This window comes from Corticium candelabrum, chromosome 15 (genome assembly GCF_963422355.1).
Source record: "Corticium candelabrum chromosome 15, ooCorCand1.1, whole genome shotgun sequence".
Classification (NCBI taxonomy): domain Eukaryota; kingdom Metazoa; phylum Porifera; class Homoscleromorpha; order Homosclerophorida; family Plakinidae; genus Corticium; species Corticium candelabrum.
The window spans coordinates 3,181,842-3,209,341 of NC_085099.1; the positions used below are offsets into that span (position 1 = coordinate 3,181,842).

Here is a 27,500-nt window from a genome sequence, read left to right on the forward strand (position 1 = left end):
TTGAACTATTATACACCATCTAAGCAAAGCAACTAAATACTACCCAAGCCAATAGGGCTTGGTTCTACCTACAACTATTTATGTTCATGTTGCTGTCTCTTGAAACAATCTTCTTTATTTTTTTGTCAATCACTCTAGCATTTGATCGTTGTAGACACACAGAGAACGCAGATCTCCAGTATGACTTGAAGGTTGATGCATTTGGCTTTCCGTCTTTGTCTCTTGATAGCTGTGACAGTTTCTTCAAATAGTCTTCAGCTTTCTCTCTCCAACAGCCAAAATGTTCGAAGACTATAGGCACAAATGTTGGTCGAAAACCTCCAGGCAAGAGCTCCTGGTCGTACTTTTTGATCTTCAGATTTTCTCTTCTGGTTGCCGCTGCTCTTTGAGTTGTAGCTGATAAACCTTCTAGTTCATTGCTCCAGGGATGCGCTAGAGCAATATCCAATTCAAGATCCACCCCCGATGCCGAATCAAATACAACTATGTCTGATCTGTCTTCAGAATTGACATACCTTCCTCTGGGTTCTTTTACGTGATGTAATTGCAGTTGACTCAAACAGTCTGACCATGCTGAAACCATGTTGTTATGGCTGATTACCGGGCCGCCCCCAGTCTTACATGTTATTAGGTGGTATCCATCTGAGTCTAATTCTTTCCCACAGTCACACTGACCAGAAGCCAAAGGCATTTGGCAGCCCAGTCTCATCAAGGATGCCAAGTGGAAATCGCACGGAGATAATGCATGCCATGATGATGATGGTACTGTCAGGAGCCATGCTCCTGCACCTTTGCCTTGCAAGGACTTCATTCGAGATTGGTCTCTAGTCGAAGATGAATTCTGAATAAAACCATTTGACAGAGATTTCATGTATTCCTCAGTCAGCTTGTGTTGTAGTTGCTTCCTGTCGTTGATAACTTCTACGAGAGTTTTGTTTTGAGGCAAAACATTGCACAAATCTCTGCTGATGGAACTATTTGAATGATGTGAATTCTGAACTTCATCAAGCAATCTCTCAGCATCAGGAATTCGTTTTGCTATTGTATGCGGGGTTGAGACCCAACTAGACAGAAATGCAAATTGTGCTGTAGATGTTAAAGCTGTGAGACCAAATCCTCCATGTCGTATTGGTAAAGTTGCTTGAAGCCACTGCCTGTCTGTTAGATTGCCTCTACCCAAGAGATTGGTGAACGTTGATCTTGTCAGTGTGTCATGGATGGCTGCAGCGGACTCCAAAAGTCTAGGTGGAACAGTTCGTGATAGGAAGTTCATCCGAGTAACATGACAGTGTCTCAGCAAGAGCATGCCACACTGGGGGTCTTGCAGCTGCAACAGCTTACCACACAAATTAGATCCTGATTGTGCAACATCAGAGCAAGATTCGATGATGTACGATGAGCTTCCTATAGGTGTGCCCAGAATTCTACATCCTTGACTTGTGGCTGGTATGGAAGTTGACTCAGAGATGGTGTTAAGCAACGGTGATGAGGAACAATATATCTCACACTTCTTCTCCTCAATCATGAGATTAATGTCACTGAAGGCAGATCTCAGCCTTTCAAAGACATGAAATACTTGATCAGGGCTGCCAAGGAGATAAACGTCATCCAGGTAAGCCATAATTGTTACTTCTTTGTTGTGAGACTGTAGATCTTCCAAAATGGGTTGCATTGCAATTGAGAACAAAGCAGGACCAAGTGGGTCTCCCTGGTGCACACCTTCTTGAGAGTTGAGAATAACCGGATGAGATCTCTGAAGATAGATTAGTGGGTTGATGTCAGAGTACACTAGTGCAGCGTGATTGTAAATATCAGGAAACGTAGTAAGCACTTGGTTCAGCATATGAGACCGGCTTACTGAATTAAATGCATTCTTCGCATCAGTTTTAAGTAGAATCCAGTCTTCATGTTTTTCCATAAGAAGCTGCACCTGCTGCACCAATAGCTCTGCACCTCCTTCAACTGAAACACCATGTTGTAAGGGTGTGAAATAGTCTGCAAATTCCTTCCGCTTTTGAAAACAAATAGCTCTAGCAGTGACTCTTCTCCATGTTTCCCCGTGTCTGTCTGTCTGTCTGTTTGTGTGTCTGTATGTCTGCTTGTGTGTCTGTCTCTTTGTGTGTCTGTCTCTGTTTGTTTGTATGTGTGTCTGTCTGTCTACTTGTGTGTCTGTATGTCTGTTTGTGTGTCTGTCTGCTTGTGTGTCTGTCTGTTTGTGTCTGTCTCTGTTTGTTTGTCTGTCTTTGTTTGTCTGTCTGTCTGTCTGTCTGTCTGCTTGTGTGTCTTTCTGTCTGTCTGTTTGTCTGTTTGTGTGCCTGTCTCTTTGTGCGTCTGTCTGTTGGGTGTCTGTTCGTCTGTCTGTCTGTCCGTCTGTCTGTCATTTTGTCTGTCTGTCTGTTTGCTTATCTGTCTGTCTGTGTGTCTGTTTGTGTGTTGTTCTGTCTGTATATTTGTGTTTCTGTTTGTCTGTCTGTCTGTCTGTCTGTTTGTGTGTCTGTATGTCTGCTTGTGTGTCTGTCTCTTTGTGTGTCTGTCTTTGTTTGTATGTGTGTCTGTCTGTCTGTTTGTGTTTCTGTTTGTCTGTCTGTTTGTCGTTTGTGTGTCTGTCTGTCTGTCTGTTTGTGTGTCTGTATGTCTGTTTGTGTGTCTGTCTGCTTGTGTGTCTGTCTCTTTGTGTGTCTGTCTCTGTTTGTTTGTCTGTGTGTGTGTGTGTGTCTGTCTGTCTGTGCGTGTGTGTGTATCAATTTATATATAAATTTATATATGTGTGATTGTAGACAATACAACAGGCGACACGCTTACACAACAGTCTGCCGATGGGTCAGATCAAGTTACACAGTCAAGTGAAGGACAGATGGCACCCCTACACGTCGGATCGACAACTTCCGGTCTCCCATCAGCATCACATCTACATCAAATACCCGGTGTATACAACAACAGTGAACCAACAAGAGGATCGTCACCAGACAGAGTGAGCTACACGTTTGACGTAATAACTACAGCCAGATTAATATCAACGATTACATACAGATGTCGACAACGAGCAAAGTCAGTGAGTTTTCACTGGAAGTCAGACAGCATATGGTATCACACATACATAGTTGTACTCACACCACAGCACAACACGGTCTTCTGCTTTCTATTAGGGATATCCAAGACCGACAGAGAACACACCGATTCATCATGCCGGTCAGATCCCGATGTACTCATCACCCGGGCCTCTTCCTGCTTTCAGTGTGCGTGTGCAGCCTCAACAACGCGGTCGATTCGGAAACGTCAGGCCTCGATATGTTGGGATGGGCGTGTCGTCGAAGCCTCCGACCACCATGTAGACAGAGAGCGGCCGTCGTCGACGTTGAATAGTAGGAAAACACAAATGTATTTTGTTTACGTTCTCTTCGTGTCTCTCGTTTTCGTAGAGTACTCGATATATCTTGTATCTGTAGGACGTACTGTACTGTCGCATGCACATGTAATATGATGTGCCGACAGGACTGATTAATTAATTGAGAATAATTTTATTGAGTGACGAACCGAAATCGTATCTGCACGAGCATTACTAGGGATGCTACCCGGGGATTTTTCTAGTGGTGTACTCACTCACTGTTGTGGCTAATGGTGCCACTCGTTAATATCAATACTGATATGAAGTTAATAAATTGGTATGACGTCATAAATAAATGAATACAAAACGTAATGTAAATTATTTAAGTAACTAATATATTAGGCATTTTATAATATTTATTTGGCTAGTGCAACTTGAAAGAATCACAGCTCTATGGCTAGTCTCGCGTAGCCAGCCCCGTCTGCGTCATACTCCGGATGTGTGGCGTGGCAGAAAGGGGTCTGGCTACGCGAGACTAATCACATCGCTTGTGTTGTGCATGTCAGTACTGGTGCTGTTGTCATGGAGATGGCACTTTGTAAATTGTCAATAAATAAGCAAATTATTTTATTTTATTGACAATAAATAATGCAAATTATTTAATTAACTAATATATTAGGTATTTTAGAATATTTATTTGGCTACTGCAACTTGAAAGAATCGACAATCACAGCTCTCGCTGGTCTGGCTACGCGAGGCTAATCACATCAACTAGCGTTTGAATGGACTTGTAGCGCGCGTACCCCCAGTTATGTAGTAAGCGCGCTACTACAGTGTAGAAATAGACCATTAACGCGTAGTATCTGACGAGAAGGCAGGAAGTCAGATAACAGTACGTGCGATAGCATCTGTTCGTGCCAGGACTGTTTGACTGAGTGGGAGAGACTACTTGAATACATTGAAGTGCTAGGTAGGCGTGGGAGTCCTTGCTGTACTACCACCAGACTGTAAATATACTGGAATCGAAATTTAAAGGACTGTGGAGACAGACTACGACAGGAAGAGTGAGCGTCATTCGCTGCAGAGGTCAACGACTACAGTCCGTAACAGAAAGCATTTATTGTGAGTGCCTTAGCTTCTGGAGTAGCTAACGTTTGCTACTATCAGGCTGAGCTACAGAAAATACTTTGATTTTATTAATTAATGTATTAATTAATTAAAATTGACTAGAATACCCAATTCATGTACCAACAGTATTGCATAGAATTGCATATGTTTCAAATCATAATCAACTATTTATTGCTCTAAGAAGGATAACACAAAGACTAACTAAACAAACAGTGCAGAGAACACACAAGGTCATGTCCAAACCATTGGAGAAATGTATTGCTACAGATTGTCTGACAAGTGTTCTTGCAACAGCTTCAAATGTACTGAGACAACATGACAGAGAACAGCTCAGATGGCTACTAAGCTGTGCTCTGTCAAGAGTCGAAAGTCTCCATAACCAATGCATTGAAAGTCTCCTCAAGTAGCCACTTGGTGCTCACATCAATTAAATATCCACTTCTTATCTCCTGCATTAGTTGTGTCACCAGCCTTTGTTGCAGACACGTTGACACGTGCAGATGAAATAAATTCCTGACAAAGTGTGGAAATCCAAGCTCCTGTTGATATCAGTTGGCCAAAGTGTCCCCTGATTTCTTGTCATCCAACTCCAGGTTACAGTTTTACTTTCATCACATGCCATTGCCTGCAAGTACAAAAGATTCTTCAAATCAGATTATTAAAAACCAATAATTGTGTTACAAACACAAACTAAATCTGACTATAATTAATTAATTAGTTCTTAGAGTGCTTATAATTAATTGCTTACAATTGTAACACTGCAGTTTGGACTTGATTAATAAAAATGTATAGAAATTGAGATGAACTGTAGTTACATAAAACCCATAATTAATTAACTCACTCCATATATTCTGTTGAGTCCAAACAAGCTGAACACAATAATTCCATTGTAGAAATAAGCCCAGGCATGTATGCCTGCCAACGGCTCCACTGTGGACTCTCTTTCTCATCTGAAGAGTTGGGGAAGCGCCATGAAGAACACCACAGAAAGGTCACTGGACCTGGTATTCATGAGGTACTAAGTCCCATAGGTATCTCCCAGTCTATTTGACAGAAATGTGTTTCATGGGCACGTGGACAGGACTATCAAATGCATACATACGCATGCATGCACGCACACACACACACACACACACACACACACACACACACACACACACACACACACACACACACACTACAAACACACACACACACACACACACACACACACACACACACACACACACACACACACACACACTACAAACACACACACACACACACACACACACACACACACACACACACACACACACACACACACACACACACACACACTGAAAGACAGACAGACAGACAGACATGGACACAGACATAAACACAGACATAGACACAGACCACATACATGAGAGTGCATGCCACATGCCGCACAAGCATGTCACCCAGAGGAAGGAATCTCATTCTCATCATAGGTTGCTGGTGGTTCTGCAAATGAACAGACAGTCCCAACTCATGACCTGCAGAAGTTAGACAAGAGATGTCGTGAGTGCTCCAAAATATTCAAGACTAGACAAACATTGAACTGCCACCGTAGAAAGACACACAACGCAGAGTATGAGAAGGCTGTGTGGCACTACTGTTTCATTGAAGGCTGCAGTCAAAAGTTTATCCAAGTGAAATCTCTATCACAACACCTGGACTTTCATCACAAGATTGACATGTGGGTACTGTGTACTACATTTGTTCTTATCCACTCAATCTAACTACTGCAATCATAACTTTTAATTTATAAGGTATTCGGGAACTAGCATGAAGGAGTTTGAGTCCTGGAAGGAAGCGGAAGAGACAGCAACTTTCACCTACTTTAGAACTGAGAGAGGAGCAACAGCTCGTAAGACCCAGAAGGACAACACTGGGTCTGACAGCAGTGTGTGTGCAGCCGAAAACCCAGGTACATCGGTGGTAAACTTTCTATCAAGTGTAATCTGCACAATATCTACATACTGTATATCTGTGTATTTATCTATATCTATATTATATTTCTATAGCTATCTATAGGTATCTGTATCTATAGTTTAGTTGACATTTTATGTAGTTTGCCGTACCTATCGAATGTCATTGTACTAGAGAATTGGATATATCTAATAAATATTCTATCTATCTATCTATCATGTATGTATGAATGTATGTATGTGATGTACATGTACAGTGTATTTATCTAGCTGAGAAGCAGTTTGTCTACTATGTCTGCTGCCGAAGCTACAAACCGACTGTGAGGGACAGTACAACATCAGAACAAAGAAGAGATACAAAAAGCAAGCGAATGGAACGTCCCTGTCTTGCAAGGATGAATGTAAGCATTGAAACTGAAGGGACTGTGAAGGTGTGGTACGTTAGTGGCCATACTGGTCACAATCCAAGTCTAAAAGAGAACCATTTTCTCCCTCTCCCGGCCTCGTGTAAGGACAAAATGATTCAGAAATTGACAATGGGAGTGACAATTGAGCGAGTTCTTGAAGGTAAGACAAACAATGTGTTTGTTGCTCTCTTTGATGCATCCTTGAAATGAATGTGTCAATTGTGTTGGTCTATTTTTATCTCGAATGCAATTGTCTCCTTGATGCTTCTCACTTCCTGTAATGGTTTCCTTGCTTTACAAACAATTTAAATTGGGAACCAGGATTTTCAGTTCAAACTTACTAATTACAGGTAGGTAGTGTAGCTATTGTTGTTGACTGTGGTTGTTGGTATATAGACTTCAGGCAGGAGCTAGCTAGCAGAGAGAACAGAGATGAATTTGACAATCTTGCTCGGCGAGATCACTTTGTGACGAGACAGGATGTACGAAACTGTCAGAGGAATTCAATCGACTTTGCCAAGTTTGGTCACACAAGTGATGCAGAGTCTGTCCAATCTCTTGTGCAGAAATTACAGCAGGAGAAATACAATCCGGTTCTTCTGTACAAGGAATGGGGCTTAAAAATGACATTGTACCAGATCTCCCAGCAGAATCCTTCCTTTTGTGTATTCAAACAAAGCACCAGAAGGAATTTTTTCAGAAGTATGCCATGAACGTTCTGTGCATGGATTCGACACATGGCACAAACCATTATGACTTCAAGCTTATCACAGTGATGGTTGCTGATCAGTTTGGGCAAGGTGCTCATTGCCAGTGATGCGTGGCTTTTGCACGGGATTGACTTACTTAACTTAAATAAACAACTAACATATTTCCCTATGCCATGTAGGAAGAACGGTTGGTTGGTGCATTTGTAGCAAAGATGAAAAGCAATATGTGCAGCACTTTTTACAAGCCATCAAGGATGCTGCCCCAACTACAACTGTCAAAACAGTCATGACTGACGATGGTAAGAAAGAAGATAATTTACTGGCACCAATGCAAAATAAACATCTAGAAATCAAACGTTTACTGAACAATCATTCACATTCTAAAGTGGTACCGTATCTTCTCACAAATGTGAATTGATTGATCAATTATCCACAGATAACACTGGATGGTTTGCAGCAAGATCTGTCTTTGGTGATATCATAAAGCACCTCCTCTGCCATTGGCACGTTGATAGGTATGAATGTACAGCAGGACGACCAGGAAGGGCAGTTGATCACACCGCATATTGTTTTCTCTCTTCAGATCACTTAAACGAAACATTTTCCAAAATGAAAACCAAGTCAGATCAAGTCAGCATTTATCAGTCACTGTACTTGTTGATGCACCATACAGACAAAGATATGTTCCATCAATATCTGGAGTCATTTGTTGATGCATGGATACCCAAGGAACCATCATTCATCCAATATTTCAAAACTTTCCATGCCAGTAGGCCAGGTAAATACATGTATTTAGTATAGTGCTGCTGTGAACATAGTGCTCTGATTTTTATATGGTTTCAGAGAAATGGGCCATGTCGTATCGAAATTTCAGTCATGCTGATACTGATACCAACATGTTCGTTGAAAGGTGTGGTTAGTTTGGAAGTTTCATGTATAACCTGTTATGTCCAATCCTGGACCTGATAGCTACAAATATGATATAAATCTGTTGACAGCTTTCATAACAAGTTAAAACGAAATCCGTCCTACCTGAGGGGAATGGTAAATCGAAGAGTGGACCAATTAATTACCACACTGCTGAAGATGGAGGCAGACCAGTTTATGGATGTCCAGAAAAAGGGATTGTGGCCTACCAGAGGTGCCACTCAAAAGAAACAGACAACATCACATCAGAACGGACTACTAATCCCTGATCATCACATTACAGAGGTACATTGTATATTAAACTACCAAGTTAAGGTAACACATATTAATTACCTATTGCATGAAAGAAATCCATGTGAGAGAAGTCTATGCATGCAATATATAAGAGCAGAGAGGATGAGCTGTAGCAGCAATATTAATACCTATATAAAACTGGTTATTCCATGGTTATTCTATGTCACCACTAGGTACCCGACAGTGCCAACACATGGCAAGTACAGTCTCAAACAGAGACAGGGACTCTTTACACAGTGAAAGAAGTTATTTCCATCTGTCCACATTCTACTGTTCTGCTGTTTCCTGTGATGCACAAGAATGTCAACCACTTTGCCGCCACTGCTACCATTGCACCTGCTTTGGATTTCAGACTGGTCATCTGTGTAAGCACATACACAAGATACGATCACACTTGAAAGCAACTCACAAAAGCAAAGAGACACAGCCAGTTGTAGAACATACTGAGAGTATGGTAATTAAGCAAACTGAAACGAATGCTGCAGTAAACATTCCAGCAAAAGCAATGGACACTCCAGGCAAGTCCAATGGCATGTTCATTTCAAATCACACCCCATTTGTCTACATTCTATAATTCTCATGATGCTAAATTGTCTTAGATTGTGTGCACCTTGAAAGAATTGCATCCATTGCCAAGAACTTTGCCATCCAAGCAGAAAGAAGAGCCATTGAAACACTGCATGTACCACAGATACTGGCCCTGGTCAAGGAAGCGGAATTACTATCGAGACTGAAGCAAAACGGAACTGATGCTGCTGAGCTGAAAACAACACATCGAATACCACCAGGAAAGAAAGCCCAACAGCAACAGCTCCACTTCAAGAGGCTAACCAGCAAAAGACAAAAACAAAATCAAAAGGGATTCTAAGGTAACGACAAGTCTCAAGTTAGTCCAAAGGAGTCGTGATGTATTCTGTTCTACATTAGAGCACCAGACAAGAACGAAGCAAAACGCGTCAAAGAAAGTCTGAAGAAACATAGTGATGAGGTACAATGCACTTTGGGTCTTGTCTGTGTTCTAGCAAAGTCCTATTACAACTTCTGACTAAGATTACACATAAGACCTTCACATACTATATGACATTGAGCTAGTTGGCTGCATAGAAAAGCAGGCCAGTCTTCATTGTTAGGAGACGATACTCCACTGAATCACCTTAGATGATTAATAGCTGCATCTGGCTGGGTACAGGCATACACGTTGGGACAGACTAGATACTGCATCCAGACATTAGAATGGTGGGCCATGGAAGGCCGATGCATTCAAAGTTGCATTTCATGTAGGATTCGGCTCAAGGGGCATTGCTAATTACAGCCTGTTATCAATTAATGTACACAATGTGTTTATAAATAACTTGCATAATTGCAGTTGTAATGCCATGTTTGGGGTACTTCATCTGTTTTAAATTGCAGAAGCACTGTTCATTGAAGCCAATTTTTATGGAGGCAGCTCATCACCACCGTTCAGCAGCTACACAAAGAGTTGATGGGGATCATGATCAGTCAAACAAAGAACTATCAAACAAACCAGAGCAGTCACTACAGCAGAGACAAGGGCAGCATGTGGGAGAACAGCAACACGTGCCCACACAGGACTGCCAATTGAAGCAGTACCATCAGCCACAGTGTGCCATGAAGACACAAAGGTTGTCAGCAAAGTCCAATTGCAATCTAGGAATTTTGCAAAGCAATGTTGGCTGGATTGACGATGGAATTATCAACTCAGCCCAGCAGATGCTGAAGCAGAGGTTTCCGGAAAAGAACGGTCTCCAGAACACCCTTTTGTCGCAGCAGCTGCAGTTTGTAGTGGCTAGGCAAAATTCAATTCAAATTCATAACATTGGCAATCACTGGGTAATGACGTCAAGCGATGAACAAGGGAGTATACATTTGTATGACAGCTTGGTCAGATACAAGCTATCGAGTCACCTAGAACAGCAGATTGCATCAATCTACCGAAGCAATGAGAAGATTACAGATTCAATAAGAGCAGTTCAGCAACAGAGAGGTGGCAATGATTGTGGGCTATTTGCAATTGCTTTTGCCTACTACGTTGCTTCTGGCATTGATCCTGAGTATGTGACTTACATTCAATCTGACACGAGAAAACACCTGTTCTCATGCGTCAAGAAAGGCTATATAACACCATTTCCACGTTATTTTCAAGGCTGCCATGACATCACAAGGTGTAAGCGTTCTGTAGCCTCTTTCGCTATTTATTGTGTTTGCAGGCAGCCAGACAGTTTTGGAAGGCTGATGATCCAGTGCAACCGTTGTGATGAGTGGTTCCATTGCATGTGTGTTTGTTTGAAACCACCTGGCAGAACATTTTACTGTCCAACATGTTCGAGTGAACAAGGTTGTTAGTTGACACAACAGACTTTGTACAACAAGCAGTAAACAGTTGCTAGTAAAACTGTAGCACTTCATGTAAGGATGTTTTCAACTGTTTCCTTTTACGAGACTTGACCAATTATATTACTTCGTAGCAAGCAAAACAGTAGATTTGTGGCTTCAGGCTCTCTGTTTATGTGTACTTTCAGCGTCAAAGTATACAGATATACCTATACATGCATATAACAAATATTTATAAATAGCCACTTGCAACTTGCAACGCAACCAACTAGACTCGAGCCAGTCTCTCCCCACCCCTGATGTCTCGTCGAGCGCAGACGAGACATCGAGGGGGAGGAATGGTAAGGGTGGGGAAGTAGGGGCGGGAAAAGGTAGGGGCAGGGAAAGGTAGGGGCAGGGAGAGGTAGGGGCGGGGAATGGTAGGGGAAGTAGGGGCAGGGAATGGTAGGGGAAGTAGGGGCAGGGAACGGTAGGGGAAGTAGGGGCGGGGAACGATAGGGAAAGTAGGGGCAGGGAAAGGTAGGGGCGGAGAGAGGTAGGGGCGGGGAATGGTAGGGGCGGGGAGAGACTGGCTCAAGTCTACAACGCAACCACAAAGTACTCATGTCTTTTTAGGAGTAAATTCGTGAACGTTTTCCAGTAATCCAGTTTTTGTACATGTAAGGAGCATCCTTTGTATAGATGCAGTATGCTGTCAACCCCTGCCAGCATGCAGGCATTTCAGGGAACTCTATCAATTCAATCAGGGGGCCCTCGAAGAGTCAGTGGTTGGGGGCGGCAGCAACTCGATCATGCTGTCCATGAGGATCTGATGGATCAATAGGCAACCTATTTCAGTTAGCCTGCTTGCCATGGGACTACAGTACTGATTCGAAAAAAGGCTGATAGGCCACAAAATAGGCTGGGCTGATTTCAAGATTTCAAAGCAAGTAGTAAGTTGTATAAGTGATAGTAGCAGCCCACGAGATGTGTATTATCCTGATTTCATGATGGGGCAACCGAGTTATTTTGACATATCCGTTTGAAACCCCTGCAGTCGTTAACTCATATACATATATATATATATATATATATATATATATATATATATGTAACATTTACTTTTTAAAATACATTTAAAACTACTAGTCCCTTGCTACATTTAACAAATCCCAAAGGTCACAATCAGTGTAAAATTGCAAACTAGTGCATATATATATAGAGAAATATATGAATATATATATATATATATATATATATATATATATATATATATATATATATATATATATATATATATATATTAGCCAGAGCAGTAAACCTAGATGCTAGAAGTATGCAGGTCACACAAAAACATACACTCATCTTGTATTCAACCAAGAGCACTCAAACAACCAAGAACACGTCATTCCAACGTAATTTAGCCATTCTAAATTATTAAAACTTACAAGTAGCTACGAAGACCACAGTTTTACGGAAAAAATTTACTTTAAGAAGCGATGTCTTCCTGGCTGTTTTTGATGGTACCAGTCTCGTCGTTTCAGTTAGCCATCACAACAGATCACTCCCACGTGTGCGCTGCTGTCTGGAAATGTAGCGTGCGTTGGAGTCATGCCCATGAAGCGCACGCTACAAGTCCACAAACCAATAGTGTATGTAGCGCGCGCTACAAGTCTATAGAGCCATTTAACGGTATTCAACCTTATCTATGCGTAGAACTTTACATAATTTAATTAAGCGTGGCATTGTGGGCGTAAGTGAGTCTCGATGCATGCCCTTTGTTGGAATGCAAATTTGCAAATCAACCTCCACAGTGAACGAGTCTGCTGCTCCAACGATCTTCGGTCATGTCGGCTATTCAAGATCATTTCAACGTTCTCATCGTTTGCGCTTTGGAGTCAGAGCTGCAGGCCGTAAAAGCAGTTCTAGAAAACGGAACGAACGGCAAGTTTGGAAACAAATACACACAGCCCAGAGATCTCAACAGCCTCAACGTGAGAGTGTGTGAAGGATGGAATTCTACTGAGATGAAGGTGGGCATGGTCGCACAAACAGAAATGGGAGGGAGCGAGAGTCAAAGGTTGCTTTCCAATCTCGCCAAGTACTTCACGGCTACTGTAGTCGTGATGCCCGGGATCTGTGCTGGAGAGGAGAACGTACATGGCCAAGTGGAGCACGGTTGTGTGCTTGTCGCCAAGCGAACAACAGTAGAGATGAGAGGGAGAGTGGAGGAAGGCGGATTCTATGCTAGAGCACAATACTGTGAGCTCAACAGGGACATCCTTGCGTCAATCAATGAATTGGTTCACGTGGATTCTGATGAATGGTTGAAGTACATTCCAGAAACGTCTGTTCGTCCCAGCCCTCGTTATCTTCAACAACTCATCCTAGACTTTGCAATGAAGAGGGGAAAGAACGGCATTACCAAGGAAGAGCTATTGGACAAGATGGTGGCCAAGAAATTGCGTGGAATGACTACAATGAAGGAGCATGAGACTCGTCTCACCTATGATCAAATTCTGCATACAATGCTAGAACAGTCATCTCCTTGGGTTAGTGTATCTCCAACATCAAATTCTATGTACATTGCTACTGAGGAAGGAAAAGAGTATGCAGCAAACGAAGCTATTTTTCCTCGCGAAAATGACATCATTGCTATCATTGATTCCATGCTCTCGGTGCCACACAAGCTTACGAACATGAAGGCAGAGTTGAGTGATTACAAAACACGCGTGGGGGACAGAAAGGTGAAGGCAGTAGACATGGAAGCTTACTACTTTATGGATCAAGCCATTGAGAGCTTCAAGAGAAAGGAAGTACCAGGCAAAGCAGTCGTCATGAAAGGCATCTCTGACTATGGCTTTAGAGCAAGCAAAGGAGACTATTTTCATGTGTATGCTGCCAGCACATCTGCTGCCTTTCTAAGACATCTGATGACAGTCAAACAACATCTTTTTGGTAATTACTTTTAGCACAATATTCTAATTGGTTATTGATTGGTGCATGGCTAGTTATAATACTCGAGGTGTGCATGCGCTAGGGTTACAGTAACACCTGTCTACCAGGGTGTAGAACTAATGAGCAAGGGAACTGTTCAATAACTGGAAAGCAGTCAAAATGTGTAGCACTTTAGTGCTTCTTCATTAGTCATTGCAATAGTGGTTGGAATGTAACAGATTATGATGCTATTACTAGAATGACAACTGTTTTTTGTCTAGTAGATCGAGCAGCATGTGAAATTAGCTCTTATTGAAGTGGTACATTGTTTGTTTTAGGAATTGCCGCAACTGAATGGCTGAAATTAGTAGTCAAGTCACTAAATGGGGAAGCTGTGCAATTGAAGGCAAAGTCATCCGATACTATTGCCACACTGAAGGAGCAACTTTCTAGCAAGAAAGGCTCTTCATCCATGGATCAACTACTCCTTCTCTATGGAAAACAATTACATGATGAGCAAACATTGTCTGACGCAGGATTAGCTAATGGAATGACACTGAGTCGTGTTGCTTGTCCACGTGAGTTAATATTGTTTCGTCAAGATAGACTGTAGTAAACAGATTATAGCTGTGACATTGTTATAGGTTCTGTGACAAGCATGGGACCCGATGTCAGTGAGTTATTTGTGCGAGCTTTGAAGCGAGGACCTACGACTGAAATAACTCGAGTCAAGATTGTCATTGTTGGCAAAGACAGAACTGGCAAGACATCCTTTAAGCGATCCTTGCTCAAGCAGAAGTTTCAGGACGGTGAACTAAGCACACCTGTGGTGGCTAGACCAGAAGTGGCTGTTTGTGAAGCATGCAACTGGAGAGTTTTGCATGACAAAGACGAGGAATTGTTAGATAGACAAATAGCTAGAGCAGCGATCCATGCACAGGGTACTGCTAATGTAGATGAGTCAGGCAGCGAAGACGCCAACCAACCAAACGATGAGAATAGAGAAATCATTCACAGTCAATTGGGCACGAACACAAGCAGTGAAGCAACTGCACCAATTCAAGATACTGCCAGCGCAACTAACACTGACGAACTAGACAACAAAGCAGCTGCAGCAATTGATGATGCTGAAAGCAGCACGGGTGATGACAAACTGGATGAAGCAATTGTTCTAACCGAATCAATTGGTCGTGCTATAGAGCAGTTTAAAAATGATCCCGATTTACTGAAGCAAGAAGCTTCCAAAGTGTATTATGCCATCTGGGATTTAGGAGGTCAGGAAGTCCTACTTCCTGGTCAACAACAAGCCATCACACCAGGAAGTATTGTTTGTGTCGTTTTTGATGCACGCAAGTATCTCGATGACATAGCTCAATCATCCCACCGTTCTTCTACTACCTTAAAAGAAACCCAGATTCCTAACGTGTGGATTGAAACCAACTATGATGCTGTGTCTTTATGGGCATCTGGTACTTTCTTGGCAAGAGATGAGGAGGATTGCCATATATTAGAGCAATATGCATCCCCAGTTATGTTCCTGATCGGAACACATATCGCTGAAGCCAGTGAAGAGTTGATACAGGATCAGAATGCATTTCTGTTTGAGAAGACTCTCGATCAGCAATTTACAGAGCACATCTACCGACCAAGCAACGGACTCCATGATTGGTTTTTCCATGTTGAAAACTCGGTATCTGACCCAGAATCTCCAACTGAGCATCCGGGTGTGATTGAAGTGAAGCGCGCCATTGAAGAGGTAACAGGTGATGAGTCATTTAAAAGTGTGATACCAGCAACTTGGTCAGTGCTGGAGAAAATCTGCAATGCTTTAGAAAAGAAATTGGGCAGTGCCTTGTCTTATGTCAACGTTATCATGCCTTTTGCCGAGCGATTGTGTCGTATTTTTGACGAGGCAGAAGTTCGTCTTGCTTTGGTGTATTTGGATAAAGCCGGATCAGTAATATTTCCTCAGGCATATTTGAATAAAGCCAGATCATTAGAATTTTGTCAGAAAAGTGAAAAGTTGAAGGATGTAGTTGTCACCGAACCGAACTGGCTTTTCAAGGTTTATTCAGTGATCGCATCCGTTTATTATCCTTCTGGGTTCTTAAGTACGCCTTGGAAAGAAGCAAAGAAATCAGGAATAGTTAGTTGGAAACTGATGAAGGATTTCCTTGAAAAGGCAGGAGTGAAGGAAGATGAGTATGAAGTTGCATTGAATTTGTTGAACTGGTTCTATATGCTCTGCCCTAAACCTTCGCCATCTGCTCCAGTAATTTCTTATGAAACAGACTACTTTGTTCCATGTCTACTACAGTTTGAGTCAAAAAGTCAACCAGCAAGTGCTGCTCGAGTGAATCCAAATGATTGTAAACCATTTTCACTCATTGTTTTACCTTGCAAAGTTGCATTTATTCCTGAGCAGCTGCACTTCAGATTAATGATGTGTTGCATTGAGCATTATCCTTACAAACTGACGTTGACTCGTTACCAGTGTGTGTATCGAGTTGATAAGGGTGTCGCATTAGAAATTACTTACCATTCAAAGAAATACCTCATTGTGACCATCGACACGAACAGGTGGCAATGCCATGAAATTGCATCTTTATGTACAAAGATTCGGCGGTTTATCATTGAAAAGCTCTGTGATTTGAGGGAACTAGGGTTGCCGAATTTCCGGTTTTCATTAAACATTCAACGTTCAGGACCAGTTGATGCTGTGGATCCCACTAAGCTAGTATGTATAGACGACTACAAAGCAAGTGAAGACACGCAACTTACAGAAAATGAAAGCAAACGTGATGTCGAGTTGAATCAGGATGAAAAAGCTGCACTAGACTGTTGGTTTTATGAACAGAAAAATGATGCTCAAGGAACAGTTGCAGCTGCGTATGAATACGAAGATATTGGACCGCCTTCCGCAAAGAGAAAATGTCTAGAAGGAAAAGGTACAGCAAGAGTTACAGCCCCGAGCCACGTTCTGCCCAAGCTGCCCAACACTACAGCTGCGTGTGAATGCGAGGGTATGTGACTGATTTTCGCTGGAAACGTTTAGTTATTGTGAAAGTTTCTAATCGTTTTAATTTGTCCACAGCACTTATTCAGAACAAGGATGGTAGAAAGAAGCTCACTCGAGTCATTAAAAAGAACGTGTCCGGCTCGTATCTCGAAATCGGACTCGAGGTTGGCTTGAAAAAGGACAGAATAGATGAACTGGCTAATCCTCAACCGACTGGACACGCTAAACTTCAAGCCATTCTCTGTGAAATACAGCAGGACGAGGGCGAGGAAAGAATGCTCCGAAAAGTTTTAGAGGCTTGCGAATACTTGCATATAATGGGTGATATTCGGGATGACTTGGCTAAAGAAAATGTTTAGCAAATTTGCTTTTTACATAGACTTGCCATTTGAATGTATGCATGCTGTACGTTTTGTTGCGCGCAAAGAATTTGGAGGGATTCAAACTACTAGATAATGACTGTCCCATGCGATTTTATTTTGTGCATGCGTGTATTTAGAAATAATGATATATGTAGCAAACCACTGAACCCCCTGCGCATGCGCATATCTAAATGTATTGCTCTACTTATATTTCAGTGGCAGATTTCGATTGGGCATTGGGGGCACGTGCCCATTTCAGAAGCACCCTCATTAACAATTGCTTTGTATAATATTTCTGTCCGGATCTCTAGCCTTTGCAGAGATACTATACATGTATTAATTAATTAATTAATTAATTAAAGAAAATAGAAAAACAGCGTCGTGTCCTAGCTTGTTCACAATATGTGCCAGAGAGCAATCCAGATTGACCACGCACATCCTAGTAATCCTTATAGTCATGACTCCATTGATTGATTTATTTTAGGTAGCAGTAGTGAATGCCCTTCTGCTAACTAGTCCACGCTCTATACCTAATTTGATCACGTGGTCATCCATGGAGGTCAGCTTATTTATTATTATTATCAATTAATATTAATTTATTCAAGTCTGCTGATGTGCACACACAGTAATACACCCAGAACGTTATCAACGTTTCATGGACATGTTTTGAAATCAGAAGCTCAAGCACTGCCAACACTACATTTTTGTAACACAAAGTGTTAGCGATTAGACTTGGCTACTCTCTCTAGTTCGTCCTTCTTCTTGATAGCATACGAGTTGGACGAGCCCTTGGCGGCATTCATGAGCTCATCGGCCAGACACTCGGCAATCGACTTGATGTTACGAAAGGCCGCTTCACGAGCTCCGGTGCACAACAGATAGATGGCCTGGTTGACACGCCGTAGTGGAGACACATCGACTGCCTGACGTCTCACTGTACCCGCACGACCAATTCTCGTGGAGTCCTCTCGTGGTCCACTGTTGATGATTGCATCAACCAATACTTGAACAGGATTCTACAACAGTGACAAAAGTGTATTAATTTAGTTGTGTGAGATGGCGAATGTTAGTGTGACTGACTTCGCCTGTGAGAAGGTGGATGATTTCAAACGTGTGTTTAACAATTCGTACCGTCATCAGCTTCTTACCGTTATTACGGCCGTGCATCATGAGCGAGTTGGCCAGTCGCTCAACAATTGGACACTACAAGTACACAACACCACACTACACAACATAACACTACACAACACAACACTACACCACACCACGCTACACAACACCACACCACACCACATAACACCACACCACACCACACAACACCACGCTACACAACGCCACAGTACACAACACAACACTACACTGAGGGCTGACAGGTACGTATGAAGAAGTACGTACGAACTACTGTATATACAGTACAGAATATCTAGGGTGCATTTCTTTAATCTCCACTAGCTAATCCGGTTGAGCTCTACTGGATTAACCGGAAGTATTCCAGTGGAATCGGATCAGTGTGGAATAGAGAAACATTGTGTTAATAGTGCAAAATGAATCAATCTTGTCTTTTTGCATGTCTTTGGCTGCTCCTGTGTTTGTTTTGTTGTTTGACAACACGGTTATGTTGCTACTGACTCCTTCGATTCATTTCCAAGCGCACATACTATTTGGCCACGCCTATCTCCACAAACTAATCCACCTTCACGCTGGATTAGTTTGCGGAGTGGGTGAGCTCAACCGGATTAGGTCGTGGAATTAAAGGTGGAGGGTCACAGTCAAACATGCAGACTTGAGCCAATCTCAAATGAAGTAGCTTTTGCGTCGTAGCTATTGTATGTAACATATGTTCAAGTGTCCTGGCAAGGACATCAGTTTCGATCGCCAGTACTAGTAAGCCCTTCAAATGCTGTTCGTATGTTGCACATGCGCAAAAGGTCAATGGACGAAACTACTGCAAACCTGGCTACTTAGGTGTTGATTGACGGGCACGGCGGCAGTTTAAGCTTTAAACAATACAAATTCTTGGTGCTCACTGTAAACTGAGTGCGCTTTCTGGTCACGTGCAAAGTGTAAGGCACTTCGATGGCTCAAAGTGCAAGGGTGCTTGTCAAATTTAATGAAACTGCAATGTAGCAACCTCAGTTTGAGGTTTTAGAAGAAATTGTCCAAGAACTACATCTAGAAAGCAGACATGGGCATAACTATGGAGCCACCCCCATATCAGCTGAGGCATGGAAATCAACACTTGCAGATTTATGACTATACCTGCTGACCCGCTGATTCTACATCAAATCATGCTATTTGGGTATTTATATTGTTCTGATTGGACGCTTTGACAACCCATAGCAACAACCGATTAGAGAATGACCAGACTAACCACCGCCACCATACATTACCATGTCCAAACCGTTCATGTTGTGACATCACAAGAGCAGACTCACAATATGCAAGTAAACTGAAACGTATAGTCTCATCTGACATAACAAAGTCATTTCATTATTTTAGAAGCTTTTTGAAAACAATTTTCATTATTAACTTTCAAACTGATCGAACTAACAGCAAGAAGCAGTCATGTTAGTCACACATGATCACCTCCAGTACCTCACAATTATGACTTGTTTTAATTTACTAAAAAGTGCAGCTGTTGCTGTAGATACATGTACTTGCAGTATCCAAGACAGTCCAATAATTTCTTTAATCTAATAGCTCGTTCACACTAGCATTTGTAACTGTGCCAGCACGGTGCGCCACAGTTTGGTTCGGCTCCACTTCGCAGTGTGAACGTCGGCTGAACCAAACCGAACCAAACCAAACCGTGTTGAGCTGGCTCACCTCAAGCTACCGTGCCACCACGGTTCGGTTCGGCAGTCCAGTGGAAAATCGTCTCTGAGACCTCGGTGTTGTACGTCTCACTGCGATGGACTGCTGGGATGCCAATTAAAACAGGGCAATTGCATCTTGCCTACGATCCATCACAAGAACTACCCGGATATGCACAGTTAGCTGAATACACGCCCACTTTCTTTGACTACGCATTCTCAGCATGCTTTCAGCCTTTGGCAGTGTGAACGCAGGCCAACACGGTCAGCTGAGACGGTTCGGTTTGATTTGGCTTGGTTAGGCTACGTAACCATGCTAGTGTGAACAGGCTATAAGTTACATGCTCAGGGTGGCTCCAGAATTATGTCTATGTCTGTACCAGAGTCACGGGTCTAACGTAACCTCATACTGCAGCGTCTTGATCGTTCCAATTCAAGCTATAGAGAGACTTCAGTCAGCTTTGCCTTCAGTGGAAATTAGATCAAGTCTAAGTCCTCTCAATTACTGAGTGTTTGAAAAAGTGCACCTTTTCAAAGTGATGCAGTGCGCATGTCCGACTGTGGCCCTGCACCGTTTACAGTCATGCAGTTCATGATCCACGTGATTCTATTTGTTAGACCCAACTCTAAATATTAATTCATATACTACAATATTAATTACGACGTATTAATTAATATATTACAAACGTTTTTACTTAACTGTTTGATTTCTGTACGTAGCAACGTTACATTCAGTGAATCAGACTTGTTCTCACCTGGGCTTTACGGAAACGCTTCGCTGCATAGCGACCAGCAGTGTGCGGTACATACGTAGCGCTCTTCTCCTTCACAGCAACGTAATCCTACACAAAAAGCAATGACGCACTTGCCACACACACACTTGTACGGTCTGCTCGACGGCTTACTGTCAAACTGATGTCGTTCACGTTCACTTCGTCCAAATCCCAGCGACCAAACAACTTGATTGATGCTGTCTCCAGCACAGCGGGCTGATCTGAATCCCAGTCTTCATCCATTTGACTGTCACTACCAGGTGGTCACTACACACCGACAAGAATAAAGGGGGCCCCACGTAATTACCGCCTCGAGTAGTTTACTAATTTACAATTACGTTCGAGCGGTATAGCGAATCGAGCGCACACAAGACAACGAAGAAGGACGCAAATACCTCTGCAACACGTGTCTCGGCAAGACTCTATTGAGCATGCGCACGGCTTTTGTGGAGTAAAAACAGAAACTGGACAAGGCGTGATACTTGTAACAACACAATGACACGTCGTATTTACCGATAAGCGTTTGCGTTTTTGATGTTATTCTCATTACAGAATATCAGAGAATATCAGACATCAGCGTGTAACCCGGATCTGCGACATCCCGGATACGACATCTAGCAATGGGGTGGGAATCTTGTGGACCCAGCGAAGTGCTGGTCGTGTCTGGTGAGCTCTCTGACAAACTTCTTATGAGTCCTAGTTTGGTCACAAGTCATCTTATGCTGCAGGATGCGGGCACGGCGACCGACCGGTGTATGTCGCAGGCGGTCGCTTGTACGTCTGGCCTTTCCAGAAGCTTCAGAGGTCTGTTGTGCTGTACTGTCCATAGTTGATACGCCCACATCACTTTGCATTTGTTTGCGTACAGGCTTTCTTTGAACGTCATGACGTTGACCGTTCAGAGTCCGAAGGTGTTCACCAATCAGGGTGTCGCTATTTCGGTAACGGGAGTTGCTCAGGTGGGATCATTTATTGCGTTGGTCTGCGCTGTGGCGCGTCTGAGGTGGTTTTTGTCTCGGTAGGTCAAAGTTGATTCGTCACATGATCACATGTTGCGGACGGCATGTCAGCAATTTTTGGGGAAGTCTGAGATGGAGATTCAAAATATAGCTTTGGAAACATTGGTATGGGTCGTCTTTTGATAGTGTCAATTAGAAGGTTTTGAGAAGTCACGTGACAAGCAGAGGGCTACTGCAGATTGTTAAAATGTTTTCTTGAGTGTCTGTTTAAGTTTCGTTTAAGTTTTGATGTGTCTATCTGTCTGTCTGTCTGTCTCTCTCTCTCTCTCTCTCTCTCTCTCTCTCTCTCTCTCCATCTGTCTGTCTGTCTGACTTTGTTGTTTGCAAGGACTGATTTGTATTTAGAAAATCCTAGCATATGTACAATAGAATCTGTATGAGAATAAATTATCTGTCTGTCTGTCTGTGTGTTTGTCTGTCTGTTTGTCTGTCTGTTTGTCTGTTTGTCTGTTTGTCTGTCTGTTTGTCGGTCTGTCTGTCTGTTTGTCGGTCTGTCTGTCTGTCTGTCTGCAGCAAGTGATGTAAGTAGTGACGTTTGATGACAATAAAACAAATCTGTCTGTCTGTCTGTCTGTCTGTCTGTTTGTCTAACACATTAGCAATAGTTTTGGACTACGGGTAGAACATTTCGTTTTAACACAAATTACTGTAGTAGTGAAGATTGTTGACAATAGACTTGATTCTGTCTGTCTGTCTGTCTGTCTGTCTGTCTGTCTGTCTGTCTGTTTGTCTGTACACAGGTCAGACAAATTTTTCACGCAGCTTACTTATCTTCATGGTGTCAGACTATGAACAAGTTGCCTGGTCGTTTCTCATCAATGTCTGACCTGGTCAACTATCTGGAAGAGTCTGAATCAGTTTCAGAATCAATTGGCTCTACTCTAAAGTCAGCGTTTCAGTTATTACCACCTTGCCAAAATCAGTTAACAATGAATCAGAGGAAAATCAGTCCATTGAAGATTTCATTGCATGCCCGCGAAAGTTACAGTATCGGCTGTGCACCGAGATTGCCAGCAGTGAAGTTGGTGATCTGCTTGCCCGTGTCCCCTCTGATAGAGATGCAGCAAGGTTACGATCTTTACAAGGAAAAGGCACAGGATCATGGCTAGTGGTAATACCGTCTTCTGGTAAGCACACACTTAAAGCAAACGAGTTTTCCATTGCTTCTTATCTAAGACTGGGATTGTCTCTGCCATTCACTGAATGGGCGAATGTTTGCGATTGTGGTCGAGTTATAGTCCCCCAAGGATACCACCTTTTGGTCTGTAAGTATGGAGGTGGTCCTGTTTGGGCCCATAACTCTGTTCTCCATGGCTGGAGTGAATGCATGAGTGACCTACATATTCCACATGAGAAAGAACCAAGAAATCTATACGTCAACACTGAGGATCACTCAGACATTACATTCTTTGATGCAGAATCAGGACAAAATCTAGATGCTGACATATCATTGGCACACCCATGGAGTCAAGGCATTCTAAAACGATCCAGCAGGGAGGATGGGTTTGCTGCCCGCATAAGAGAAGAGAAGAAGACCAATAAGTATATACAGGAGAAATTCTACCAGGAGGGACGTCATCAAAGTGTATCCCACTAGTGTTTGAGCACTTTGGTAGATGGGGCCTGCAAGCCAATGCCTTCTCACACACTCTCTCAAAACAGTGCAGCTGTATTGAGGAAGACCCCTTTCGTAGTGTAGAACAATTCAAAACTTTTTGGAGGAAATGGTTCTCTTTGATTCTTCAAAGATGCAACACAAAAGTAATCCTCAAAAAGTTGTCAAGAGTTTTAGAAACAAAGAATGGCATGGACAAGCTTTTTGACTTAAATGTACAGATCCAAGTCCACTAATGTTTTATAGTATTTCGCTGTGAAGGACTGGTTCATTGTAGAAGTTTAGGATGTGTACAAAGTAGAGGATCTGTTAACAATAAAATAGTTTGTTTGTCTGTCTGTCTCTTTGTCTGTCTGTCTGTCTTTCTCTCTGTCTCTCTGTCTCTCTGCCTGCCTGTCTGTCTGTCTGTCTGTCTGTCTGTCTGTCTGTCTGTCTGTCTGTAATTATGTTTAGTTGAGGTTTGCATCATTAGAGGTGGAAATTGTTTGTGTCTGTGTTTGTCTTGTGTGGTATGTACAAGTAAGTCTAATAGTAGTGTTACCCAAGAGACATTTGCTGTAGGAAGGTCATCAGAGAGCAATGATGGGAACTATGTCAGTCGAGGAGATTTATCAAGATAGGCAGACGTTTTCGGATAGAGTCTACGAAGTGGCAAAGTCTGACTTCATCAACATGGGCTTTACCATTGTCAGCTACACATTAAAGGATATTGACGATGATAACGTACAAAATCATGGTAGATTAAATACCAAGTAGGAAAGTGTATTTTTACATCATGTCTAGGACTACCTTCTCTCTCTTGGTAAGCCTCGAACTGCTCAAGTAAAACGTGATGCTGCAATCGGCGAAGCAGTTGCCACTCGAGATGCCGGAATTAAAGCTGCAGAAGCCGACCAAATGCGAATGGCCAGCAAATATGCAAATGACACCGAGATGGCAAAGTCTCAGAGGGATTTTGAGTTGAAGAAAGCAGCTTACGATACTGAATTTAACACAAGGGTAAGAAAGTAATAGAACATACTGATGGCGAGTGACTACATGAAACTTGATGATCAGAAAGCTCAATCAGAGTTAGCATATCAACTTCAAGCAGCCAAAACCAAACAGAAAATCAAAGAAGAAGAAATGCAAATTAAAGTTATTGAACGGAAGCAGCAGATTGCAGTACAAGAGCAAGTGAGCGCAAAGTGTTGTGACATATAAGTTGTTTTGATCGGATAGTTGGTCAATTTAGGAAATTCAACGTCGTGAGAAAGAACTCGAGGCACAAATGAAACGTCCGGCTATAGCGGAGAAGTATCGTCTTGAGACCATAGCAGCTGCCAACAGGTCTGTGATGAATTGCTAGTTGTATTTGTTGGGAAAGAAACTATTGGCTAATAGGCAAAAAGTGGTGTTGGAAGCAGAAGCTACAGCAGAAGCTATTCGAGTAAGTGAATTTTTGCTGTTCTAGACCTTCATATTCTAGGGTATGACATTAATGGTGAAACAGTATCATAACCATCATGGCTTGTGGAATGGTTATGGTGCTACGGCCGTAGTCGTAGTATTTTTTGAAATTTTTTTGAAAACTAGAAATTTGGCTGGCAGCCTGTCACAGTCCGGGTTCCCGAGGAATTGTCTGGGACACGCAGTGGCGTAGGAATGGCATCCAGATTGGGGAGCCAACCTCAATGTTTGTGAAAAGTGTAGCTTCGTGTACCCAGTATGTCTGCACGCAAGTGTAGTTTTGTCGTGTCGTCTATTGGAGCTCCTTGGTTTCTTCCACTTGTAGCTCATTTTCACAATGATGTATTTTATATATAGTGACCATAGGCTTCTGATTTGGGCTGCCCAAGGCCTCGTGGTTCCTATGCCTATGGGGGGACACGTGTTGTCCACGTGGTTAATCCTGTCTGCTATATGGTGCTAGATTTATGTGATACATAGATCATTGTTAGTCCACGAACAGTTTTCTTGTATAATTGGTATTATAAACAGATACACAATTGCATTGTGTTGTGTCACAGTGATCACTGTCAGGATACCATGGTCATTAGTAATAGTATACTGCATGTGATGTAGCTCTCTGTTCCTTGTTTCTTCACTTAATTCTGAGACACTGAGACTATGATGGTATGCACACCAATCTTGCAGTATTAGGTATTAGCTGATGGAAAAGTCTAGTGGCAGGAACTGGTAATGAATGATATTTAATGTAGTTAATCTGTTGACAGCTGAAGGGTGAGGCAGAGGCTTACGCCATCGAAGCAAAGGCCAAAGCCGAGGCCGAGCAAATGGCAAAGAAAGCCGAAGCTTGGCAAGATTATCAATCAGCTGCCATGGTGGACATGGTCTTAGAGACGTTACCAAAGGTAGATATACCTTATATGCTTGATATCAAAACAATGAGCATCAATCACCTGATTTGACTATCACAGGTGGCAGCAGAGGTCGCCGCTCCTTTATCACAGACAAAGAAAATTGTAATGATTGCTGGTGATAAGGGTGAGCTGGGTGCCAGTAAAATAACCAGCGAAGTGTTGGATATCATCTCCAAGTTGCCGAAGGCAGTAGAAGATCTCACTGGTGTTGATATATCTGCGGTACGCTTGGTCAACATTGTGTTGTGAGTGATTCGGTTAGTTGTTGTCTGTTGTATTGCAGGCGATGAAAATGGCAACTCATACTGGAAAGCGATGAGCAGTTGTCGTTTAGGACGTCGTGGGAATGTGAATGCAAACACACATGCTGACTGGCTGAGAGCACATTAGCCACAATTTGTAGATGCTGCTTTTCCTCCATTAATGGTATCAAACGGGCTTTGGACATTGCAACAATTATATTCGAATGTCATGCTTGTAGAGAATGATGGACTGTCGTGGCATGTTCTGGTAAAATTTTATCTGTTCTTGGCCTCGTTCACATGTCAGCATGTCTTCGCTATATTGAATCGTTGGTGAGATGTCACACTGTGCAGTTTCAGTGTACATCTGTGGTAGCTGCACTCTGTTGGTTTTTGGGGTGACAAAGTAGAGGAGATGCATATTGTTGCAATTGTGTGATTCGAACGGAATATTTTGCCACTCGGTGACTGGTACAGTCATGAATATTAATCATCATGAGTTGGTCAGCCGTTCAACAACAGGTCTCTGTTGTACAAGCACATACTAATACCCTATACCAATCAGATAGCAACTCTAGGTCACTGTACTGTAAGTTACGCCTGTTGGCATCAGCATGCGCATGCGCAACATTTTTGTAAATTAGACTAAATTTTTTGTTGACGACAATACAGCAGCCCAAAAATATGTACAGTACTATTCGAACATGATGTTACACAACATAATTTATTCAATACTGAATTCTGTCGCGTGAGTTTGTCACGTGATTTACGTTGCCTACCCGGATAACCCTATCTAGTGTAGTGTAATGGGTTGGGAAGCGTGCGGACCAAACGAAGTCCTCGTCGTTTCCGGTGAGAATTCCGACGACTTCGTTATTGTGACAACTAGTGACGACAGAATTTAGGTTGCGGGCACGGCGATAGGCCGGTTTACGTCGCTGGCGGTCGACTGTACGTTTGGCCTTTCCAGACGTTTCAGAGGTCTCTTGTGTGCTGTTGTTCTGCCTTGCTGCAGTGCTCACTACCTTTCTTGTTCGCTCGTAGACTTTCTTTGAACATTATGACATTGAATGTTCAGAGTCCGAAGGTTTTTACCAACCAGGGCGTTGCCATTTTGGTTACAGGAGTCGCTCAGGTTTGTTGTCGGCTTCCTGTGCTGCTCTGGTTGTGTGCGAGAGTCGTTGTGTGTGTAACTTGCAGGTGAAGGTTGATTCGTCACATGATCACATGTTGAGGACGGCATGTCAGCAATTTCTAGGGAAGACGGACCAGGAGATACAGAATGTTGCGTTGGAAACGTT

General features: G+C 42.6%; 8 protein-coding genes across 10 annotated transcripts in view; 7 read left to right on the forward strand and 1 right to left on the reverse strand.

Moving 5' to 3' along the window:
* LOC134190931 (protein transport protein Sec16A-like) overlaps positions 1–3,558 on the forward strand; it is a 7,805-nt gene extending 4,247 nt beyond the window's left edge. The window contains exons 8-10 of the mRNA XM_062659475.1: positions 2,778–2,971; positions 3,031–3,084; positions 3,147–3,558. Of these exons, the coding sequence (XP_062515459.1) occupies positions 2,778–2,971; positions 3,031–3,084; positions 3,147–3,332 (434 nt within the window). The 3' untranslated portion in view covers positions 3,333–3,558. The remainder of the gene's footprint in view (positions 1–2,777; positions 2,972–3,030; positions 3,085–3,146) is intronic.
* Positions 3,559–6,244: 2,686 nt separating this feature from the next.
* On the forward strand, positions 6,245–7,004 carry LOC134190764 (uncharacterized). The gene is made up of 2 exons (XM_062659275.1): positions 6,245–6,386; positions 6,658–7,004. The coding sequence occupies exons 1-2, from the start codon at positions 6,245–6,247 to the stop codon at positions 7,002–7,004; spliced, it is 489 nt and encodes a 162-aa protein (XP_062515259.1).
* A 2,584-nt stretch (positions 7,005–9,588) lies between these two features.
* On the forward strand, positions 9,589–10,979 carry LOC134190765 (uncharacterized). Its single transcript, XM_062659276.1, has 4 exons — positions 9,589–9,594; positions 9,653–9,713; positions 10,136–10,910; positions 10,954–10,979. The coding sequence occupies exons 3-4, from the start codon at positions 10,163–10,165 to the stop codon at positions 10,977–10,979; spliced, it is 774 nt and encodes a 257-aa protein (XP_062515260.1). The 5' UTR covers positions 9,589–9,594; positions 9,653–9,713; positions 10,136–10,162.
* A 1,924-nt stretch (positions 10,980–12,903) lies between these two features.
* Positions 12,904–17,008, forward strand: LOC134190932 (uncharacterized). The gene is made up of 4 exons (XM_062659477.1): positions 12,904–14,014; positions 14,332–14,571; positions 14,638–16,941; positions 16,983–17,008. The coding sequence occupies exons 1-4, from the start codon at positions 12,904–12,906 to the stop codon at positions 17,006–17,008; spliced, it is 3,681 nt and encodes a 1,226-aa protein (XP_062515461.1).
* On the forward strand, positions 16,586–17,535 carry LOC134191355 (uncharacterized). The gene has a single exon (XM_062659964.1). The coding sequence runs from the start codon at positions 17,009–17,011 to the stop codon at positions 17,369–17,371; it is 363 nt and encodes a 120-aa protein (XP_062515948.1). The 5' UTR covers positions 16,586–17,008; the 3' UTR covers positions 17,372–17,535.
* A 468-nt stretch (positions 17,536–18,003) lies between these two features.
* On the reverse strand, positions 18,004–21,394 carry LOC134190578 (uncharacterized). Of its 3 annotated transcripts, none has more exons than XM_062659029.1 (5): positions 21,356–21,394; positions 21,093–21,227; positions 20,943–21,029; positions 18,455–18,577; positions 18,004–18,390 (listed from the first exon to the last, which is right to left on the reverse strand). In XM_062659029.1, exons 2-5 carry the CDS (start codon positions 21,201–21,203, stop codon positions 18,094–18,096), a joined length of 618 nt encoding a protein of 205 aa, XP_062515013.1. In that variant the 5' UTR covers positions 21,204–21,227; positions 21,356–21,394; the 3' UTR covers positions 18,004–18,093. The 3 variants fall into 3 exon arrangements, with proteins under 3 accessions (XP_062515013.1, XP_062515015.1, XP_062515016.1); XM_062659031.1 differs by having other exon boundaries at positions 21,299–21,387; XM_062659032.1 differs by lacking the exon at positions 21,356–21,394 and adding an exon at positions 21,293–21,351.
* Positions 21,395–21,430: 36 nt separating this feature from the next.
* Positions 21,431–26,489, forward strand: LOC134190579 (flotillin-1-like). The gene is made up of 12 exons (XM_062659033.1): positions 21,431–21,626; positions 21,689–21,764; positions 21,829–21,919; positions 21,983–22,084; positions 24,156–24,317; positions 24,378–24,593; positions 24,651–24,770; positions 24,829–24,923; positions 24,978–25,023; positions 25,811–25,948; positions 26,015–26,179; positions 26,241–26,489. The coding sequence occupies exons 1-12, from the start codon at positions 21,581–21,583 to the stop codon at positions 26,274–26,276; spliced, it is 1,293 nt and encodes a 430-aa protein (XP_062515017.1). The 5' UTR covers positions 21,431–21,580; the 3' UTR covers positions 26,277–26,489.
* Positions 26,490–26,977: 488 nt separating this feature from the next.
* The window catches only part of LOC134191003 (flotillin-1-like), a 5,119-nt gene continuing 4,596 nt past the window's right edge, over positions 26,978–27,500 (forward strand). The window contains exons 1-4 of the mRNA XM_062659556.1: positions 26,978–27,051; positions 27,105–27,180; positions 27,244–27,334; positions 27,400–27,500. The exon at positions 27,400–27,500 is cut by the window's right edge and continues 1 nt beyond it. Of these exons, the coding sequence (XP_062515540.1) occupies positions 27,006–27,051; positions 27,105–27,180; positions 27,244–27,334; positions 27,400–27,500 (314 nt within the window). The 5' untranslated portion in view covers positions 26,978–27,005. The remainder of the gene's footprint in view (positions 27,052–27,104; positions 27,181–27,243; positions 27,335–27,399) is intronic.